The sequence below is a fragment of the Micropterus dolomieu genome, linkage group LG17, assembly GCF_021292245.1.
Source record: "Micropterus dolomieu isolate WLL.071019.BEF.003 ecotype Adirondacks linkage group LG17, ASM2129224v1, whole genome shotgun sequence".
Taxonomy (NCBI): Eukaryota; Metazoa; Chordata; class Actinopteri; order Centrarchiformes; family Centrarchidae; genus Micropterus; species Micropterus dolomieu.
This window is the reverse complement of record NC_060166.1, coordinates 18,287,566-18,310,777: the sequence shown is the minus strand read 5'-3', so window position 1 is coordinate 18,310,777 and position 23,212 is coordinate 18,287,566. Positions and strand designations below refer to the sequence as shown.

At 41.4% G+C, this 23,212-nt stretch overlaps 1 protein-coding gene across 2 annotated transcripts in view; it reads left to right on the top strand.

Moving 5' to 3' along the window:
• The window catches only part of clpb (caseinolytic mitochondrial matrix peptidase chaperone subunit B), a 39,457-nt gene extending 18,516 nt beyond the window's left edge, over positions 1–20,941 (top strand). For both annotated transcript variants that reach the window (XM_046073435.1, XM_046073433.1), the window contains 12 exons: positions 217–345; positions 5,276–5,373; positions 8,275–8,389; positions 14,256–14,333; positions 16,441–16,496; positions 16,728–16,772; positions 17,237–17,398; positions 17,513–17,669; positions 18,013–18,086; positions 18,240–18,359; positions 19,549–19,653; positions 20,623–20,941. In XM_046073435.1, the coding sequence (XP_045929391.1) occupies positions 217–345; positions 5,276–5,373; positions 8,275–8,389; positions 14,256–14,333; positions 16,441–16,496; positions 16,728–16,772; positions 17,237–17,398; positions 17,513–17,669; positions 18,013–18,086; positions 18,240–18,359; positions 19,549–19,653; positions 20,623–20,820 (1,337 nt within the window). In that variant the 3' untranslated portion in view covers positions 20,821–20,941. The remainder of the gene's footprint in view (positions 1–216; positions 346–5,275; positions 5,374–8,274; positions 8,390–14,255; positions 14,334–16,440; positions 16,497–16,727; positions 16,773–17,236; positions 17,399–17,512; positions 17,670–18,012; positions 18,087–18,239; positions 18,360–19,548; positions 19,654–20,622) is intronic.
• Positions 20,942–23,212: the final 2,271 nt, after the last annotated feature.

The window sequence follows — 23,212 nt, the reverse complement described above, 5'->3', positions numbered from 1 at the left end:
CCCCCCCCCCCCCCCCCCCCCTTTTTTTGTTATTTATTTGTGTCCCACTTCAGAACAATTGTAGTACAAATCGAACAAATGGACGATGTTCCCACCAGGCTTATTATGTGCCCTTTTTTTCTTTCTGCCAACCAATGCATGTTCTCCAAAATAAAAGCCATCTTTTGTTCTAACTTTCTTGTCTCTCTCTGTATTGCTGACTGTCCCTCCCTACAGTCCTCGTGTCCAGAGAGGATGAATTCAGCAGCAGGCTCAGCAGCAGGGCTGGCTTCCGTGGTTGCACAGCGCTTCACTACGCCACACTTGCTGATGACCCGAGCACTGTCCGCACACTGCTGGAGGCTGGTACGTCACACGCCAACCGACCCCATACCCATTTTAGAGCATCTTATAGGCAATTAAAGGATTTTCGTTTAAATGTACAAGGTAAATTTAATCGTCATATTACAACAGGGTTGTAAATTGAAATGCAGTTTGTAGTTCTCTTCTACTAAAAAGCAGACAATATATACAAAAATTATAAAATGGTAAACCGAAATAAACTATATTGCATGGAGCAGTGCTGAAGATGAATTTGAGTCTCACAGCCTGGGGACATTAGTTCCTATGGATATTTTGCAACACAACTCCACAGTTTTACATCACGGAGTTGATTCTGTAACACACACCTAAATAGTGAAAATCTTTAGCTGAGGTTTGAAAGTTTCTTAAACAGTAAGTGTCATTTTATTATGTTCTATTGAGGGCCTCCATCCTGACCACCTATAATCTAGAGAAAGAGGATTTTTTTCACCCTCTTGCTTAGATGAAGTCCGTCCCTCTGGAAGAGGAAAATGCAGCCGTCCCCTGAACCCTGTCCGTCTCAACTAAAACAATCTGACAGAACTTGATTATATTGTCAACTAGGAGAGGAAAGTGTTGGTAATGCTCAATCAAAGTTTATTGAAAGTTATATTCCTTGTTAATACCGCTACAATTATGACAATAATATGATTTTGCACTCAGATACATTTCCAAGTTGTTGTTTCTGACTTGAGGGGGCATACACGTGCACTAGCCACATTAGCCATGCCACATACTAACTGAACAGTAAGGCAACTTAAAATGGCGAAATGTACAGCTTCCGGGTTTCAATTCATTATCGGACGATCCTTGAGCTACAGTTTTGAAGCAAATCTGATTTTGTACTGGCCATTGTTGAAAAAGCAGTCTGAAGTGAAGTGGCGCACACATTTTTTTTCAGTTATTGTGGGGACATTTCCATCAAACATAAAGTTATCCACTGGGTATTAACTTCCACGGATGGTGGGAATAGACGTCATAACATTAACCTTCCACATTTTTGTGTTACCAGAGTCTGCGTTAGCGAGGAGTTACTAATAGTAATTACTGGATGCAACTCTAGTCTACTCTATGAGTATGTATGTATGTAGCCCTCTACATGCATGTTATCACAGCCACAGTGAAGCAGGTTCATTTTTAGATGCTAAAATATTCAGCAAAGTCATGATGGTATTGCTCAATTCATGTCATGACAGAACGTAACACTGGTGACGAAACCATTATGCCACCCATGCTAATGAACATATGCAATTTGCGTTTTCTTTCATACTCGTCTTTTACCGGTAATAGATTGTTTCGAGAGAATTATGATTTCTATTGTACAATTTATTAATTTGAGGAAACAAAGGACTAATTCAGGTGTACCAGTTTTATCCAGACCCATGCCAGGCTCCTTACCTCAATCTTTGTTATCCAAACTAAATGGTTCTCCGTCTGCCCTCAGAGCTGGAGGCAGTATCGTCTCCATCACCTTTAAAAAGCTTTCCGTGTATCATCATCTTAACGCTTCCACCCCCGAGTAATATAAACAGTATTACAAAGCTCATTTGAAATTGATCACTTGTCCATGCCCCCTCTCTATTCACCCCCATTACACTCGCACCTGTCATTGACTCAGCTCCACCGACACACACACACACATTCACTCACTCACAGACCCTCGGGGCAGTATATCCCCCTCCGTTTCCATGCGAGCAGCTCTTAAACAAGCTAGGCCTAGTTGAACTGTGACCTCCACTCAGAACATGCCCTTGGGGTAACTCCACAATCACAGGATGTGTGTCTCTTTTGTGAGTGTGTATGTGTGTGAGAGCACCTGTGTGTTTGTGCACTCGAGCCTCCATTTCATAAATTAAAATATTCATGTATGCTTTTATCCTTTTGATTGAGTTTGGGCACGCCTTTTTGAATCTTAACTCGGGGAACATTTGTAGTTGTTGCTTTTTAATCTAAAAACACTCAAATTTTGGGGGGATCAAACACCCCCAACCTCTGCCACTACCATCACTACACACACACACTCATACACAAGCTAGTATTAATGTCTTGTTTATGTTTATGATGGATGGTGCATTCAAAGCTCCCGTCTGCCCGTCTCACCCCTGCGTCTGTAAGCGCTCTGAACGCTTAAACAAATCACCTCGTCTAACTTGATCAAATGTTCTGCAGACGCATTTTTGAATTAAAAAGGTAAGAAATTTCACAAAGCAGAGACATTTGTTTTAAGACAATCAGATTAAAGACGGGGCGGGTTGTTGGCTCGCCTGACTGGGCCGTTGCCGGGTTGGCGCCACCATCACGGCCAATAACAATCATGACATCACAGACTTTCAATCACAAACACGTTAGTGTCCTTGTGCATGTGTGTAATTAAAGACTTTCATACAAGTTTTAATGCATACTTTATTACTCTTGACAAAGCTTGTGTCATTTATCTTTTTCTTTAATCCATTTGCTCTTTGTAGCCTCCTATCCATCTATTTTTTTTGTTGCATCCCAAAAAAAATCCCATAAACTGACACAGCTTCAGGACATCTATGTGGATTTGTGTGCGTGTGTGTCCTCTGACTGTGTGTCATCTTCCCTTCATGTATGTGCACATTGCGTGTGTTTTCCTGTACTTATTTCCCCTGTGTTTGTGTGCGTCCATGTTACTCCACTAGCGATGAGTTTGCTCTTTTGGCCTTAGCCAGCCCTAGACTCACATCTCCATCCATCACAGTCTCCGGGCCCACCCTCGGGCCTCTCCTCGACCCACGGTCGCCTCGCACTACCTGCGGAGGCTCTCTATCTCCTCCCCAGGCTCCACATCAGGCCCGTGGCCAGGGGCACTCCGTAATGGACGGCTCCGTAGGTGGTGGGAGGCCAGAAGAGACACACATGCTCACAGATGCACACAATACAACACACACACACACACACAAAGACCAGCAGGGGCTCTCTCCCACCAGCTGCAGTGAAAGAGAGGGAGGAGGAAATAGGAAAGAGGAGGGGACTCCTAATAGGCATAACTAAAGCACTCCTAATGAAGGGATCCTGTGTGTGTGTGTGTGTGTGTGTGTGTGAATGTTCAGCTGGGGTGTGTGTCTGTTTGTGTCGTTAGTGTTGATCCTGTTATAAAGTGCTATGGCCCAGAGGGCTGGCCTGATATTAAAGCCCTAAATGATGCTATTTATTATGTCCAGTGTCTCTGTGTGAGTGTGTGGGTACTTTATTGCTTTTCTCCCTCATGTTTTTTGGCTGGTGGGGGGGTTAGTAGGTGTATTGTTGTCGGGATCGATAGGTCACAAAATTTTAGGGGTTTATCGATAATCATCAGAGTGATTTTTAGTCTCTGCGGTCGGTGTTCAGAGCAATAGGAACAGGCAGCACCTGCATTGATTACATACACTGTTACAGAGTGTAGCTTACTCAGAAAAACTTCAGATGGGTCATCTGGTTCTTAATGGACCATTCAGTATCCTGTACACACAGTGCAGCGGTCACTAATGTAGTTGTGTGCATCATTTTCAGATTTGGTACAAATGTCTGCCCTCATCAATTGACTGAAAGGGTGCCGTTGAGACCTTAATATATCCCTTAACACACCCAATGTGTAGTATTTCCCCTTACAATTTGTCAGTGATTTATTTTAATCACTTTATATATTGTAACAGAGAGTATTCAATGTATTCCCTGATCATTAAAGTGACACATTTCATGTCACTCCAATGAGTTTGCACAGTTTTTTTCCCCCTGTGCTTCCTCTCATGAGTGTCAGTAGTGTCTTACATTGCATTAAGACCTCAGACTGTGGAGTGTTGCATTGTGTTCATCAGTGGGATGAAACACGCTGTGTGATGACGTTTCTCTCGTATCGGCAACACAGTATCTTAAAGGCACATTTAACAATTTCGGCTGTTACAGGGTGTGGTTTGAAATTTTCTATACTTGTGCTGACACAATACCTGAGCGGTGCTCAAACGTCTCCAATGTTAAATGTTGCCTAAATAAATTACTGTTACTGTAAGATTAAATCAAAATGTTCAGAAATCAGAGACTGTGAGATAAAAAAATTAGTAATAAAGAGTACAAATCTGATTACTCATTCAGAACCAACTTTCACCCTGACAAAGGCTTTAAGCAGAAACGCATTGGTGTCAGAAATGAAACATTAAAGGCTTTTATTTATTTATACACACACACACACTTTGGGTTTTTCCTTTCTTGATTCATTTATAGTGCTAGACTCCCAAGAGCACTTTTGTTCATTGAATGTAACTTTTTTTATAAACCCTTTTGTTCATTAAACAAAGACAAAACCAGTTGTTCCTCTTTCTTTTTTTTTTGACCAAGAAGGCACTGCTAACCATCTTCACTGACAAGCCAACAACTGTCCAGTCCTGGCACACTTCACAGTCACTACACCATTATGTCCCCTCATTTATACTCACCCCTTTTTAAATATCGTCTGTTTAACAAAATGTTTCCTCCTGCTGTGTGAAAGTGTGTTTGCCTGTGGGCCCCCAACCTGCAGCAACCTGCAGTGTGTATAGATTGCATTATAATCCAGGAAGTTGGTGTGTGGGTGTAGGGGTCAAAGCGTGTGTTATCGGCACGTGCTGCAGATATGAAACCCCCTACCATGTCATTGCACGGTCCTCCTGCTTCACTGCAGTTAGTCTCAGTGACCCCTGAACCCATGTGACCTCTCACCACTAACCTCACTCTCGATCGACGTTTGGACCCTCCTGCTGACGTGGTGTGTGCATATTCTGTCAGTACTCACAACAAAACAAGATGAGGACATTTTTCAAACAAAAAAAATTCCAGTTAGTTTTGACCATTTTGTGAGTGGATACAAATTATTAGATCATTTTCCTAATTCCTAATTATGAGCTGTACATTTGTGTGTGTGTGTGTGTGTGTGTGTGTGTTGCATGCTTGCATACAGGTGCCAACCCCCTGCAGACCAATGGTTTGGGACACACAGCACGGGCCTATGCTAAGGAGGGAGAAGTCAGCACAGCACTGCAGGAGTGGGAGGGCAAGGTCTGACACACTCATCACACTCATACAGACGCCTACGCTAATTTTGTTGTGCTTCCATACAAGCTGTTCAGAATGAGCAAGCAATTAAAACATCAGTTTCCACACACACTAATGTTTTGATACTGTAGTTGTTTCCTGTGGCCTGGTCTGAATAACTCAGCACTAATCATCCAGCAGACATCTGTGTCATTTACTTGCACACAGACACACACTCCTCAGGAGGTCTGTGTCAGTCTAGTGACTGAGTGACAGGTGCTATTGAGTGTTAGAATTGTAAAAGCTGGTGGAGGTTAACTGGGGTGAAAATGTGCTGATGAGTAAAATTGGATTATATATCAACTTTATAAATAATTTTGTAATATGGGAAATAACCTGGAATTGTATTGAATTAGCTTATACAAGGTCTTAAAGGTTCAGTGTTTAATATTTAGGAGGATATACTGACAGAAATGCAATATAATATACATAACTATGTTTTTGGTGGTGTATAAAGACCCTACATAATGAACTGTTATGTTTTTATTACCTTAGAATGAGCCATTTCTGTCTACACATACCACGGGTCCCCTTACACGGAAGTCACCATGTTGCGACACCATGTTTCTACAGTAGCCCAAATCGACAAACTGCTCTACAGAGCATTGTTCGTGACTATGTTGAATACAGCAGGCAGCTGAAAACTGGTTGCAGTGGCTGCAACATATTCCTACGGGGCAATTTTGCCGCTCTGAAATCTCGTGGGAGGCGAGCTGTTGCAGGAAACGCAGATGGAAACGAGGGACAGGAGTTAGTTGTGTAAGTAGAGGAACTGCTAGCAAGACTTTGTTATTCCACACTGACTCGCGTTTCTACCGTCATTTTCCTGCAACAATTCTCCCCTCACAAGATTTCAGAGTGAGAATTGTCTTTGAGCGAGACTTCTGTTTCTTGTAGGGATCTTTTCCATGTTGTCAGTCACCTCCACAGTCTGAGCCTATCAGTGACAAAAGGAAGCACTTTTTGTGGATGTAATTTTGGAATTGGAATACGTTGCAGCCACTGCATGCGGTTTGCAGCTGCTAGCTGAAGCCATTTACTGCATGGATTCCAAAACTTTCAAAACTTTCTGGTCATTTCAACACCAAAATATTTGAAAATAGGGCCCAGGTTTAAAAATACCAAAATTATCCTTTAATGCCTTTTACGTTAAATTGAAAGTAAATAAGTGCACATAGCTTTATTATGCATAGCCTGGTGATGAATCTGACACCCCAAAAATCTCAAAAAGACAGCACTCAAGTTGAATTATTTATTATTTATAACGCTTTCAGCAAACTGTAAGAGAATTCGAACTCTGTGCTTTTTCCTATCGTTAAACTGTGATTTAAGGTTGAGGTTTTAACTGCACAATGCTACAGAATCAGCTGACTGAAGGGACTCCTCCCTTCCCGGTTCTTGGGATTTCACAGATGTATAGTAGTAGAAGTGGGGTCTGTTCTTTTCTTAAATAAAACTCGAGTTATCCATCGTTATCTAGCAGCTTGACAGCAGGCCAGAGCTAAGCAAGATGGAGAGAGAGAATTAACAGCTTGCCTCCACTGCAGGGTGAAAACCTGGAGTCTGAGGAGACAAAGGGGAGAGGATGAGTGAGTCATGGGGCGGATGCGAGAAAAGTACGAGGTAGAGAAACTGATGCGGAAGTGTGAAACTAAGACATGAAAATAAGGGGGAAGAAATTATTTGAGCAGAGAGAGAAAGAGAGAGAGGGGAGAAGAGACGTGGAAAGGGAGATCAAATCAGCAGAAAAGAGGAAGTGTGTGTTGTAGATGGAGGAAAAAGCAAATGGGGAGGTAGTGTGTCTTAAAGAGGAGGAAGATGGAGAGCATCTAGCTCCTGGAAATTATTTTAAGTGGCAGATGAAGTTGGAGGTATGGAGTGGTTAATATTTATGCATTTTAAAAGTTTCACTACAGTTTTAAAAGATTACACACCTAAGCAATACAAACAATACATATATAAATTTATTTTTGCATAACCATTATTTAGCAGCCAAGCCAAGTAACAAAAGTCAGGTGTAAACACACAACTTCAACCCTGTGAAACCCAAAGTTTGCTTAACTGAAATGTGGTTATTCAGTTACTTTATCCTACGTTTTGAGAGTGTGTGTAACTTATTCTGCTAGGCATCTTCTGTGCCAAGATCACATTTCTTGTTTAATATCTTTTATCAACAAAATCATTTCCTTGAGTTTAAGAGTCCAGTCAGGTCAGTTTTATTTATATAGCTACAGATCACAAATATCCGTCAAAGGGTTGAGGGTGAATCTTCATCTTCATAACAACTTTGCTGAAAAGGAATATGAAGATTTTTTTTTTTTTTTTAAAGTTGGTCTTCCATGAGGATCAAACTCATAATCTTAAGACTATACCTTACCCACTGAGTTAAGCAGTGACTCTAAAACCACCTTGACCTTTACCCCTGTGTTAAACTACTGTTTTGTTATCTCGAGATCACGAGAAAATGATCTCGTTATCACGGGAAAACGGAGTAAAATAAAGATATGAATCGATGGCCGCTTAGAGCTTCCATAGATAAGGAACAAGTCCACAAAAAAACATAATAGGAGTAAAGGGGAGGAACAGCTTTATTGTTGCATCGGTGTTTGGCCGCTCACTCATTTCTTGTTTCAGTGTCATTGCAGCAGCAATGTAAAGTTGCCAAGGGTGGTCAAAAGAAAAAGGGATGATTTAGAGATGGAGGAGTAAAGAGGGGCAGACCTGCAAACTCTTCGACGTGTTTTTCCCTTGAGAGTCTATTTCTTACCTCTGTGAACTCCCTCAGATGTCTCTTTCTGATTCATTGACTGTCTCATCTGTTTTCTGCATGTTCGTCTTATTTTATTTTTTTTTACCTCTGCCTAGTTCCAGGAGGCGCAGGCTAGGCGGGAGGCGGAGGAGAGGAGGAGGTTCCCCCTGGAGAGGAGGCTGAAGGAGCACATTATCGGACAGGAGGGGGCCATCAATACTGTGGCCTCAGGTAAACACACACACATGAATATTATACATGCAGCTAAACGGATGCGTACACAATGACCACACGCCACAAAAATATCAAGTGCACATGAACCACTTGCTCTCCTCCTCCACTTTGTTTCCACGCTGCTTTTCTTTTTCTGTTTTCTGTTCCCCTTCCTTTTCCTCTCTCCTGCTTTCCTCCCTTCCCTCCCGCAGTAGGCGGGTTCAGACAGACTGGCGGAGGCTGTAATTGGTTAATTGTGATGAATGAGCTGTCTGTCAGGCATACACAGGTGCTGTGTACATGTGTGTTTGTGTGTGACAGCTGATGAGGCCAGGCTTGGAGCCGCCAGTTAACGTGATTACAGAGAGAGACATACTACAGACTCACCCTCTCCTCCTCCTTTCTCTACCTCTTTCTGCTTTTCTCTCCTCAGTTTCTCCCTCCATCCCTCCCCCTTTTACCCCCTCGATCTTCATCACACCCACTCCTTCTCCTTTGCCCTTCTGTCCGACCCTGCTTTCACTCTGTGCCCTCCACCTTCTGCGTCTTTCCATCATCGTTCCTCCGCTATGTGCCGTCCATCTCCCCCTCCTTGAAACACACGGAGGTAGGGACAGACCGGCAAAAGGCTAAGTGATGGAGACAGGAAGGGAAAAACAGATGAGATGGGGCTAAAACAAATGGAGGCTATGGGAAACACAAAAAAAGAGAGGCAGGAGCGCTGATGGGGGAAGATAGCAGAGAAGTAGCTGAGAACCAGAAAGCTCTGAGCATTGACAGAAAGACAAAGAGAGCGAGTGTAATGCATGGAGGAGAGGAGGGAGGATGAGTTAGAGCACAATAACACAGCAGACAGTAAAGAGGCTGATATTACACCAGGCATCCACGGAGGCCATGTATTGATCCGTAGATGGGCGAGAGAGTGTGTGTGTATGTGTGTGTGATTTTTTTTTTTTTTTTTTTTTTTTATGATCTTGGACAGATTTGTGAAAATAATCAACTCTCTTCTAAAGCTAGAAGCAGATATTATAATCTGTAATGTTCTTGTGAGAGCAAATACTGCAGAGTTTATAACCAACAGGAGAACAACTTGGATTTTTGCCTTGAGGCTTCATAAAAAAATTTAAAAAATAAAACTAATACATAACTACACTTCTGTAAATACAAACTATAGATAAAAAAAAACAAACAAACAGTGATGCTGTTTGATTGTAGCAGTAGTCATAAGTTTCAAGTATGGAGGTTCTGCTGGGAATCAGTGAAGGAACAGAGAATTGTGGGGCCTGTAGTCTTTGGCAAGGTGATGAATGATTGTTGTTATCATGGCAAATTGTCCTGAAAGCCATAGAAGACATCGCCACAGTGATAAAGGAACAGCTTATTGATCTCTGAGAAGTATTAAAGTGAATATATCAGACACACACACACACTGAAAGCCAGCAAGAGGACATGTGGGATGCCTAAAAGAGGCAGAGTGGCAGACAGGATCCATCTATATAAATATTTTCAAAAACACGTCACCTACTGTACATTTATACTTTACCTTTATCAAAGGTGAGTTGAGCAGGAAGCAGCCAAAGAGTCGGCGAGTGGCGGACGTAGAGGTTTAGAGATGAGGAGATGGAGCAGGAAAGAGAGGAAGGGATATACTCTAGATAAGGAGACAACAAATGAGAACGGGATGTGAACGAGATAAAGAGAGAAGAGGGAGCTGCACATGACCAGATGATGTAATCACAGAAGCAACACATACAACAACATGTTTTACTACTACAGTAGAGTATCATGAGTACAATACAATCTATGTGACTGCAGCTCCTGATTGTTGTCATTATCCATTCATTTGTTTATATTTTTTATTGATCATTTAGTCAGTAAAATGTCATATAGTGAAAAATGTTCATGATAGGGGCATCCTGGTGGTTGAGTGGTTAAAACTTCGACGTTCCTGGTTCGATTCTAGACAGGAAATTCTATCATCACTTCTTCTTTCCGCATGTTTTCTGTCTTTCTGTGCTGTAATACTATTAAAAAAAAAACACCAACATTTCCCAGAGCCCAAGGTTATCCCTTGACATTGCTAGTTTCGTGTGACCGACTGTCCTAAAACCCAAAGAAAGTTACTTTACAGAGACATAAATTGGAGAAAAGGGCAGATCATCACATTTGAGAAGCAGAAAATGGCATTTCTTTTCTTGATAAATTACTTAAACGATTAATCGTTTATCCAAGTTGTTGACAATCAATTTTATATCTGCCTTTTACTAATCAATTAAACGTTTTAAAACTTAGTGATCTAGATGTACTGCAGAAAGGATAGATGAAGCAATTAGAAAAAGTTTATTTATTTTGCATTTGGTGTGTCATGTCTCCAAAACGGCTGTTTCCACCGGAACTACTCATGACGAACAGCTGGCCTGTAGCAAGATACACACACACACACACACACACACACACACACACACACACACACACACACAGGAAGGAGGTTAGATTGATCCAGGTTTAGCTCTCAGGGCTAAGAGTTATTGAAGAGAATCATCCCTCTATAATCATGTTAGAGCCAACCAGACCTGCCCAATACACACTGCTCCGAGAGAGAGTGTGTGTGTGTGTGTGCGCATGTGAGAGAGGGAGAGCGAGCGCTTTCATTTGTTTTGTCTCTCCTTCCTTTCCTTGTTGAGAAATGTCAATGTGCCCTTCTGTCAAAGTCAGTCTCAATCAGCTAAAAACACAGAGAAGGTCATCCACACGGCCGTTGAGAAAGCAGACGGAGCTTTGGAGCCCCTCTTGTCACTTTTCATCTCTGTGTCCATCTCTGACACACTCGATTGTTTCTCTACCTCGTTCTCTGTCTCCTTATCTCCATCACTCCTCTCTCATTCCCCTCTTTATCTCCTTCCACATCCGTACCTCCTCATCTGCACTCCTCCTGCTGCTGTTGCTGCTGCTTACCTCTCTACCATGTCGCCTCGCCATCTCTCTCCCTCCCTCATTCTGCCTGTCCTACTCCTCTCCTGCCGAGCACCTCCTCTTTATGATTATCAGCTATTAGTAACTAGTTTAACACTCCTGTGTGTTGTAAAGTATTTTAGCTTCGCTGAATCGCACACAGAGCCACTGGCCTCTTACTGCAGCAGATCACAATGAATGTGTGTAAAAGGTGCTTTGACAGGTCACACACTGTGGCTGTTGTTTGACACTCTGGGTTCTCTTTAGCAACTTGGCCACACTGTTTCTCCTGCCACTTATCCTGTCCTGGCTGCACACAACAACTTGCCAAGAAACTGACACCTCTTACTCATTATCTCAAACTGTGTCGCTAACTATAAAACATTTATGCTGGGGATTATGCTGTCTTTAGGGGGCAATTGGCGAGAAATTGTAAAGGCAGTGGAAAAAATACAAGGCAGGTGTGTGAAAATTGGCCTGAAAGCAAAAGACAAATGTGGAATAACATAACATTTACTAGCCTGCTAAACCTTCACCAGCATTATTTGGTCAAGGCTTTTACAAAGTTGTGTTCGCGCCTGTCAGATTCAAACGGACTGGGTTTTCAGATGTGAAGGAGGTGCAGGATGGACTGTGTGGTTGAACTGCTTACATTTACAATCTAGAGGTGACAGACCTAGTGTGGGAGAGAGGAGGGCCGGGTTCACGTCATATGGTTGCATGTTTTGAGGCTCCAAAGTTGGCCTGAGGTGGCAGTATTAACATGGATAACACTGAAAATTGTTTTTTAAAATGGCTTATATCAATTAAAATAACCATACCGTATTAATAATTTTACTAATTGCCCCTAATATGGTGTTTTCTGGATAATGAACATTGGTTTTATGGTTGGGGCTGATGGTTGATGTCGAAACAGCATCATGTGTTGAATATTTTGTGTTTAAAATATTTCAAATCTCTAAAGCAAAAATAAACAGCATTTATGTTCAGTGGAGCTGATATGTGTTTCTGTGTAAAGACGTTAAGAAACTTTATTACCTAAAAATTACCCCCAAGAAAAGCTACATTTATTGGATATACAGGATCCTGTGGACTTCCCTCCTCGCTCCTAATGATAACGTGTAAAAGAAGTAAAGAAATGGTCGTGATTACTGGTATACCAGCTCTGTAGCATGTCTGCCTGCATCAGCAGGTGCATAGCTCATAAAGGGAACTGTGGTCATTTTGGCTTCATCAGGACTGAAATGCTAACATACCTGAATGACCCAATTAGGATACATCCATCCATTTTGATACCTGCTCACTGATTTAGGGGCTGGAGACTGCTAGCTCCTAAAGGTGGGGGACACTGTGAACAGGTTGCCAGCCTACCTGAGACGGTCACATTCTTACCTGATGTCGATTATGACCTCGATGAATAAAAGAATAACCCAAAGAGCCTCATTTGAGTACCATAAAACTTCAGTTAAAAGTCCCAATTAGACACCGGTCCCTTTTACTTAACTGGTGTGGCTACATGTTTTGACAAATAAATGCCGGTTCTGGTCTTTATAGTTTTTTGGATGATAAATGTTTAATCATTTCACATCACTAGACCAGTCCATCATCCTTTTTTAAAGTATTTTGATACAGGGCTCTCTCTCTCTCTCTACCTGAGGTTGGCCTAAATGTGCTGTCTCTCTGAGCTAGATGAAATAAATGATTTGTAATTGATACATTGTTTGATAGCCTAATTTTTATTAAGTAAGTAATATTCATACTGGTTTAAAATGCACAATTTAAAAACGCCTGTCCTAAATATAGGGCAAGTTCAGTGATAAAAGCGAAAAAAAAACCAAGGCTATTAATTTAAGTTTTACAGTATATGAGTTTAATACAACACAGGTCTGTTAACAGAGAAGGCACAGCATGTAGGCAGCCATACCAAAACTTAAAGATACAGGACAAAGCACCTAGTTGTTAAAACAAAGAGGTTTAGACAAGTAGGTGCATCAAGCGTTTCTCAAAGGTGGACACTCTCAAGGTTATCTTATCTGTAGCTCCGGTTATGTCCTAACCCGAAACAACCTAATCCAGAGGGCTCTGCGGCACCTCTTGTAAAACCCATATATCAAACCACTTACAAATAGTTCTTCTTCACACCTTCTTCTCCCACAATACCTGTGAGCAATTTCCATTTAATCTAAAATAAATGTCACTGGACTCTGGGAGGAAACTTGACAACGCCACTCTGCTAGAGGATTCAAACCCAGGACGTGTTTTTGCTCAAGGCAACGGTGCTAACCAATAAGCCACTGCGCCACCGACTTGCTTTGATCCTGCTCATCTGTGGCCCTGGTTTTGGCCCCCGGCCTCTCAACAGCTTCAGATTTGGATGAGTTTGTGCTAGCGTCTGCTTCTTCGTCGAGTGGTTGAAACCACGGCCAAAATACACTCTTTACTCCCCTCCGACCCACCTCATCATCTTGTCTTTTTGTATGTGTGTGAGTGTGGTTGCTGGGGTGATGGCAGGGTTGGGTAGGCACTCCTCTTTAAGCATGCGTGTGTGTGTGTGTGAGGCTACAATCCATGCTAAACTGATTTCGCCATGGCCGCGCCAGGGAGGCTAACACAATTACTGCTGGCTAATGGCCCCACCGACTGAGGGGGGGAAGAGAGGCATCGTGTGTAGCTTTCTGGAGGTCTCTCATCTTTCTCTCTTGCTCTGTTTTCTCTCTTCTTCCTCTTGTTTTTTCTCTCCACCAAATGTTTCTGACCCTTTTCTCATCCCTGCTCTCTCACTCTTTTATCATAGTTTCTGGCATACCCGCCGCCCTCATGTCAACTTCGTTCAGTTGGGTGAAACTTGCAAAAGGAAAGTCAACTAATGCAAATGAGTGAAATAATAGTATCCTTTTCTTTCTCCCTCTCTCTCTCTCTCTGCACGCTGTAGCCATCAGGAGGAAGGAGAATGGTTGGTACGATGAAGAGCATCCTCTCGTATTCCTATTCCTCGGCTCGTCAGGAATTGGTAAATCATCATATTTCACACCCAACACTTCCTCTGTAGTTTGAAGTGATGGCAAAAAAACCCTCTTCAGTTTCCTAGAAGTAGCTGCCAAAATAAACACAACAGTTGAGTAAGTTCAGTTTCTGAAGCTTGTTGAATGCATGAGTGTATTTTCCTCCAGTCAGTCTACTGACTTCAAAAGAAACAAAATACACAAGGAACTCCACCAACTGTAGTAACTCCACAGCGTCTTCAGTGAATGAAAAAGCAGAGTCATTTAAACCAGCATTTTTGAGTGTTTCTCACATCTGCTTATTGAATTGATTAATTGCAAGACAAAGAATCTTTTATTTTAATTCAAAGATTTAAAAACATGCAAACTGAGATGAGACGTTTTTCAGAGACAGTGCCTCCTTGACAAAGCTAGTGTACATTTGATTCCTACAGCCGGCACAGTAACAGGTTGGCAGGCCAGCGTTAATGTTTGCAACAGTAAGCTAACCTATTAGCTAATGTTAGCCCTGTTCCCACCCCGAGTCAGCTGTTTTTCTTAAGTTTCTAGTGTTATTAAAATGAACAGGCATATTATGTGAGTAGATAGTTGGAATAGGGAAAGGTCATTAATGTGATTTATGTATTCTATGTTTACATGCAGTCTTTCATATCACGAGCAGTTATTAACAACCGTGACTGCAAACATTTAAGACGCTACAACCTGTCTGAGCCAGGAACAGCTTGGCAGTGTCACCCAATGTAGTCCCACCCACAATGGCTCCGATTGGCTCGATGGTCAGTCAGCTTTCCTCAGGGCATAATAAATATAATGAATCAATTTCCAACCAGGGAAACTACAGACATGATACTGCTACACAGTAATACACAACACACAAAATCTACGTACATGATCAGGATGCTCATACAGTGGGTTTGCAGCATCTGCAAGACTGATCAAGGTTTTAATTGTTGCATTCCATTTTTAATCTTTGATAATATTGCAGCCCACTGAGCTCTAGGTTAAGACAAACAGCTGGTTGCACTTTAAAACAGTGGAAACTCTTTCTGACGCACGGCAATGACAGTGAATGAAACTCCAAGCAGCACTAACAAAACAACAGCAGCCATCGGTTTCAATAAATTATATCGACTGGGGATGGTGGGGATGATTTGAGACTGTCGAGATTCTGTCTGGATCACACTGACATTCCCCTCTATGTGTACATATCATACACTTTAGGTACACCCTACAAAATGTCTACTGTACCACATAACTGTTCGAGTGGAGGGACCATTGTTGCAAGCCATACCCCTCTCTCTCTCTCCACATTTCCTGTCTCTCACACTAACTGTCAGAATAAAGGCACAAATGCCGAGCATTATCTAAAAAAGGATTCAAATATCAAAAGTGAATTAGTTTTAGTAATTTTAAAGCTAGTCTTCTTTAGACCAAACGCGTACTGTGGAGCTTTAGATCAACTCGATATCAGCAGATAAATTCTCAAACAGTAGCAAGATGAAGGTGTGTGTGTGTGTGTGTGTTCGCATGTTAGTGAAGCAAGGAGGGAGACAGGAGAGATATTAAGGGCCAGATAGATGGCTAAAAAAGAGGGAGATTGTGAAATGACAGGCCGGAGAGATAGATGAAGGAGAGACGGTGTTCATATTCTCTGTTGCCTTCAGCGACAAGCAGTGGCCATGAGACATCAATATTAAACACAGCAACAAGACACGGGCGCATACACACACACACACATCATATGCATACCAAACACAAGACATCAATATCATATATGAGCATTTATATGCAGAATATTTTAGCGACAAACATAATGTGTGCTTCTGGAGAGCAGGAGATGATTGAAAGCTTTGTAGAGGGAGTCAGTGGGATTTAGACCGGCACTTAGAGAAGGAGCAAGATAGTCTTTCTGTCTGAAATGAGTGTGTTTGTTTTTCCCGAGTTCCTGAAATCTCTGCATACTGATGTATTCCAATAAAGCAGGGATTGTTTGGTTGCTTATATATATATATATATATACACACACAAAAAAAAGAAATAATTAAATGGAGGCAGTTCCTGTTTGAAACTGAATAATCAAATGATGTCTCTGTTTTGTCTGACCGGATGTCGCAGGGAAGACAGAGCTGGCCAAACAGGTGGCTCGCTACATGCACAAGGACATCAAAAAGGTAGCGACACACACACACACGGGTGTTTTAACATTCAGGAAATTGGTGAAAAAAAGTTCCTCTCATAGATATAAAACACAGGCATTTAATTTAGTGAAGAAATTAATTACAGAGAATTCAATTTGTGTTTGTTTCCATGGTGATACGCAGCACATGTCCAACACGAAAATACACACTGAGTCAGCGGCATGTTGTGTCTCTTGGGGAGGTTAATCCATCGTGTGATTGCAGGGTTTCATCCGTATGGACATGTCCGAGTTCCAGGAAAAACACGAGGTAAGCTGCTGTTCACCTGTCACCCAAATACATGAGTGTGAAATCAGGATGTTGGACCGCCTGAATCACACATACTGTGTTGAATATGTTGCTGTAACAGAAGTTCATTAATTTCAGAGTATCTGCTTGCAGTGTCATCAATCTGCTGGCAATGACGCATTAGATTCATTCTGTTTATCCATGCTCATAATGGAGGCATGAACCAAAATAAAATTAATGTTGTTTTTGCCCTATTTTGCTTTTTCTTGGTGAAGCTTTGGTGATGAATATATTTAATCAGTGAATCAGAGTTGCGTTATGTTACGTATGACGTTCAAGAACTAGTCATTTCAAATCGACATTTTTATTCAGTGTTAACTTTTGTGGATTTCTGCATAGAAAACATTAAAGGTTATGTGTGATCTTGGTAAAATACTTTTTGTGCTACGTTGTTTATTTTGCACCCTCTCTTCCTCTTCTCTCAGGTGGCAAAGTTCATTGGCTCCCCACCGGGATACGTGGGACATGAGGAAGGGGGTCAGCTGACCAAGCTGCTGAAGGCGTGTCCCAATGCTGTTGTCCTGTTTGATGAAGTAGACAAGGCCCACCCTGACGTTCTTACTATCATGCTGCAGCTCTTTGATGAGGTGTGTATACAAACACACAGACACATGCGTACATTATTATACCTTTATGAAGTTTCTGTTTGATAAAACATTTGCAGGAATTGATCCCTCTGTCCTTCCCGCTGTTGCTCTCAGGGTCGCCTCACAGACGGTAAGGGGAAGACCATCGAATGTAAAGACGCTATCTTCATCATGACATCTAACGTCGCAAGCGATGACATCGCCCAGCATGCACTGCAGCTTCGCCAGGAAGCTGAGGAGGTCAGCCGCAGGAAGCTGGCCGACAACCTTGGTGAGAGAAACACACGCGTACTTAAAAATGCGAAGACGATAATGCATGAATTTGCACATTGAACCCATTAAAACCCATTCTGACACATTACTTTCCACTTTCATCAGTTGATGTAGATTAAAATGTTGATGATAAGACGTAAGGGATGGTCAAATCATTTTGTTTGTCCAGTGGTGTTATTTATTAAAATTACAGTCACGACTTGTCACAGTATTTCATACAGTATCTTGGCAAACACATACTCTAGTAATTTGACTCTGTAAAAGACTTACGGAGCCATCGGGTAACCAAAGGACGGGCGAATAAAATGTGAAATTAATGCTGATGTTGTGCTTTTCCCCAGCGGATGTACAGAAAAGTGATGACATCAAAATCTCACGACAGTTTAAAGAATCTGTGATTCGACCAATCCTGAAGGTAACGCACACAAAGACACACACACACACACACACACACACACACACACACAGGTAAGCCCCACCCTGTTTTGGTGTAATTACCGACAATGCAGCAGTTTACTGTAATTTGCCTGAGACAGTTATCATTGCTAATTCTTTGGTTCCACTTCAGGCTCATTTCCGGAGGGACGAGTTTCTCGGTCGGATCAATGAAATTGTATACTTCCTGCCATTCTGTCACTCAGAGCTGCTACAGCTGGTCAGCAAAGAGCTCAGCTTCTGGGCCAAGAAGGTACATAACACTACGTGCACGGGCAAATCCCATCACAATGTACATGTTATATATTTTTTAAAATTTTTATCAAAAATGTTAACTATTATTGCTGATATTAACAAATAGTTTCTGATAACTGTAGTAGAAAAGTATCGTGGGACTGTTCACACCACCAGCCTGTGAATTATTTTATCAATGAAACAATCCCCTGACCCTGCTTTATAGTATGTATTATTTGAGAGTTCACATTATTGTTTTATACTTTACTGTTTGAGAGAAGAGACCATCACAACAGCAGGCTCAACGAAGGCTGTATCTGAGGCCCGTCTTCACATCACCCTACATTTATAATATGGGTTTCCTCCAGGAGGACTGGAAGGCCCTACCCACCTCATCCCGCAGCCGCTGAGCTGTGCAGAAACACACGCAGATCAATATTATGTGCCACTACTACTCACTATAATGTGATTACAGTGTTTAACATGTGGAGCCTTCATCAATATTTAATTATTAATATTACGGCTGGTGTCCTGACAGCCAACATGGGCCCTGCAGGCAACTGATAGGGACCTGACTCATGACTCTCACTGTGTGCTTTTGTCTTTTGAATGTTGCTGTGTGTTATGTTTGTTAGTGTTCCCGTTGTCTTTAATTTTATAAGTGTGTTCATGTCTGGTGATAACTTGTCTCTGTCTGTATGTGGCAGCCGTGCTTACAGCATGAAATCTCATTATTACAGAATCCTCACGAGCCATTACTTTGTCACTCATTTATATTAAATAAGTTAAATGTTCGGTGCTATCATTATTTCCTTAATATGGTATTTGTAATGTTGTAATATTAGTGTTTATATCTCTTGAGTAAAACCTGGCATTGTATTTATTGAATGGAGTGTTAACATCAGTAGCTAAATGAGCAGGTCTGATCGCTGCTATTGACTGGTGTTTGATTAAAACGCATTAAGGGCCTGTTGATTAGCACTGGCAGACATGCTGTGTGACAGTATCTCCTCCCTGCCTCTGCATTTGTCTCTTTCTCACAATATCGTTACTCATTAGTCCTGTCTATCTGCCACCATCGCCTCTTTCTTATTTTACTGTTGGTGATACTCTGAAGGTACCGCCCCCATTCTCCCTTTTTAACATCGACACACCCAATTAACCTCTTCTCTTCTTTCTCTCTATTTCCCCCCGTTCCCTGTCATTAGGCTAAACAGCGCCACGACATCACTCTTCAGTGGGATCGCCCAGTTCTGGACCTGTTGGCAGGCGGGTATAACATGCATTACGGAGCACGCTCCATCAAACATGAGGTATGCCGTTACTATAACACACAGACAGGTTGTCTAAAAAATATTATTATCTGTTCTCAAGGCTTTAAATGGTATTGAATGCATTGTTTTTTTTTAACTGTCTCTCTTTGATTACTTTGACCGATTTTTGCATCATAATTTTCATTTTTACTAAAAAAAAAATATTGGAATCATCATGTGACTTTGTTGGGTTCTGTACAAAACATGTTTTCTTACATTTGGATTTGGAACACTTAATTGTCATTAACATTTTTAAATGCATAGTATTAATTTAATGTTTGTGTTCACTCCCAAATAAGTGGTTAAGAAAATATTCTTAAACTGTGGTTTGGTGTAAAACCTGACTGACTGCGTGTATGACTGCCTTTGCACCACATCCCTAGATGTCAGTGGCAATGGTTATTGATTAAAATGTCAAACAACTGAATCTTGAGTGTTGACCAAAATTTAAGACATCGCCATGGAATTATTCTAGATTTTTCCCACCTGAAAATCTGACCCCATGTGAATCATGCAGATCTGTAAAAAAAAAAATAGGTCAGTATAAACACAGCTTGGGAATTTCACCATAAACATTTCCTTTCATTATTCCTCTCTTTTTGCTATGTGCTCTGTATATTTTCATGCTTTTTTTTGTCCTTTGCCAATCACATGCCTGCATGCATTGAGTTGTAAATTTTGCTTTCAGTGTGTAGATACTTAATCTGTTGTACATATTTGATCAGAGAAGAGCGTCCTCTCAACAGAGAATAATGACTGATTTTCAGTAGTTTAAAAAATGTCCAATATCAGCCTGTTTGTTGTTTCAGGGACTCGGCAGCAAAGCTTACTGTAGATGCAGCAGCAGATGTAGAAGGCAATGATAGACAATTTACGACAGTGTCCAACAACTTTAGACATCACAGAAGGCAAAACAATATATTCTGGTTAACGGATAGTTTCCTAAACTCTGCCTCACTGATCTCTCAGGTTGAGCGGCGGGTTGTTAACCAGTTAGCTGCAGCATACGAGCAGGAACTGCTGCCCAAAGGCTGCACCCTACGTCTGTCTGTCCAATCAGAGGACCAGGAGGATCGGAGCACGCCCAGTCTGCGCCTTGAGGTGGTGGGAGAGGACAGCTCATCGAGAATGCTGGACATCCGTCCACCACTCAGCCCCGAACACTAACAAAGAAACACACAGGATATATCCAGATATTTATGCACACATGTACACTTGCCAACATCACCATCATCATACAGTGTCAGGAGAATGGATGTAACCAATAAAATTACCTCTAATAAACACATCACTGCCTCCCTGTTTCAGTACACAGTAATGCAGTAATTGCTTGCCAGCATTTCCGCAATGTGCAGTACAGTATCTGCCAACAGTGTCCTGCAAATAGTAAATTAATTCAACCTACTACACCATTAAAGTTTATTGTTACAACAGACTTTCATTTCAGTTGGAACCGATATCAGGAAGTCAAGAAGTAAATGTGTTGCAGGTGTGGTTGTAAAAGTAGCAGCATAGGGGCTTCAGCGCTGCTGTGCAGCTTCATCAACATCAAACATCTTCATCATCAGTGAATCGAAGCCATTGTTTTAGATGAAAAATGTTTGTAGTAGCCTACTGTTAATCAATTTAGCTGTGACATAGTGATAAGTTAATGTCCACTTTATGATGTAGAACACTGAAAACAGCCACAATATTTATTGAAGAGATATATATATATATACACACACACACATACACGCGCACACATACACGCGCACGTTAAGTTAATGGAAATGAATGAATGAATGGTATATCTGACACCAAGAGGATGAATTGCAGTTTCAGGCTAATGAATCTGTCATAATTTGGCAGAGACTGGGGATGTCAAATGGAAACAAAATCTTAATGGATATTGATAGAACATTAACTAGTTGCAAAGCTTTCATCTCTTAACTATGAAATCATTTGAATTAAAAATGACAAATGTTTTGCCAAAGTTGGATAAAGAAAATCCACTTTGTCCAGTTGCCGTGAAGGAAAGGGACGTTTTAAAGACCAAAGATTGTTTGCCTCAGATTGTTCCCTGTGTTTTCACTTTACTGCACATCTCCTCACCAGCAGACCTTCACTGATAAATGTTTGCAAACACAACCTGCATACCCGTTTCATTTCTGCAAAGAATTTGCTGGTGGAGAAATACCAAGCAGCAATCTGTTTGAACGATGGGTAATATAACTGCCTTGTGAATCGTCTCTGTTGATGCATGTTAATGTAAAGAAGTCGGCGTGCTCTGGTGCCGTATAGTGTGTGTGTGTGTTTGTAGCCCAGTCTGTCTGACATTAAGAGAAATTTAGAGTTATAAAGAAATAATATTCAAAGTGTTGTTTCATAAATGTTTGAACAGCATGTTGACAAGGCGTCAAATGTAATACAGCGACATTTCTCATTCTTGTATTCCAACCTCCACCATGTAAATAAAGTCATCACAACAAAAAAAGGGAATTTCTCTGTTTTTGTCCTGTTTGTCTTGCACTGACACTCCTGATTGATGGGTGTGTATGTGTGCGTGTGTGAGTGTGAGACCAGTGCCTGGGTGGGAATTTTGCAACACTAACGCTTGTCCACCTTGTGAAACAACATGACAGAGGAATTTCCTTGGAATTCTGCTCTGTGTGGGGGTCTGTGTTGGACACCGGGAGGGAATGCAGTGTGGTAAAAGCCACAGAAATGTAGAGGACATCACACACACACACCCTGCAGGGAGGAATTAGCATGCAGGGGAAAAAAAAGACTCATTCACTCTTACTGTGCTGCGCCTGGACCCCCCAACAACAACACACACACACACACATTTACAGAGTCACAGCTGTCTGAAGTGAAGGAAGAGTCACTGCAGTGTTTTTAAAACCATTCCCTGCTGCAGCAGATTTACAGTGTAACAATAATCGTTCTCTGTATTGCTGAAATGATTGGTCAGTCAATTAGTCGACAGAAAATTAGTCAGTTTATTGTGCATTTTGAAGCAGACATGCAGAACATTTGCTGATTCCGGCTGCTTTAATGTGAGGATGTGCTGCTTTACTCTGCCTTATATTGTAAATTAAATATCTTTGCTTTCAACTGTTGGTCTGCCATTTGGGCTCTGGTAATGTGCGATGGCCAATTTTCAATATTTTCAGACATCAACGATTAATCAAAGAGATAAACTAACTAAACAATAATAAAAATTTCCAATTTTCTTCCATTTACACTTTCACAGTGGGCAAAAAAACTCTTTGAAACCCTGCTAAATTAATTTTCCATCTCCTTTATGAGTGGTGGAGTTTCAATCATGGCAATCAATAAAGGATGGTCCCTTTTACCTAGATCCACCTCAGCAGAACAGCACATTATATTTTGTGCATTCGTCCGCTGTCTTGTTTGTTTGATATTCAGTACGTCCTCAAAAGGATGTCTGATCAGTAGTTGTGCTTCTTGGCAACTGAAAAGAGGGGAAAGTACAGCTTTTCTCCTCTTTACCACCCACGTTCCTGTTATTCTGTTAACTTTCCCTATGAAATTGTCATAAACTTGAAATGTC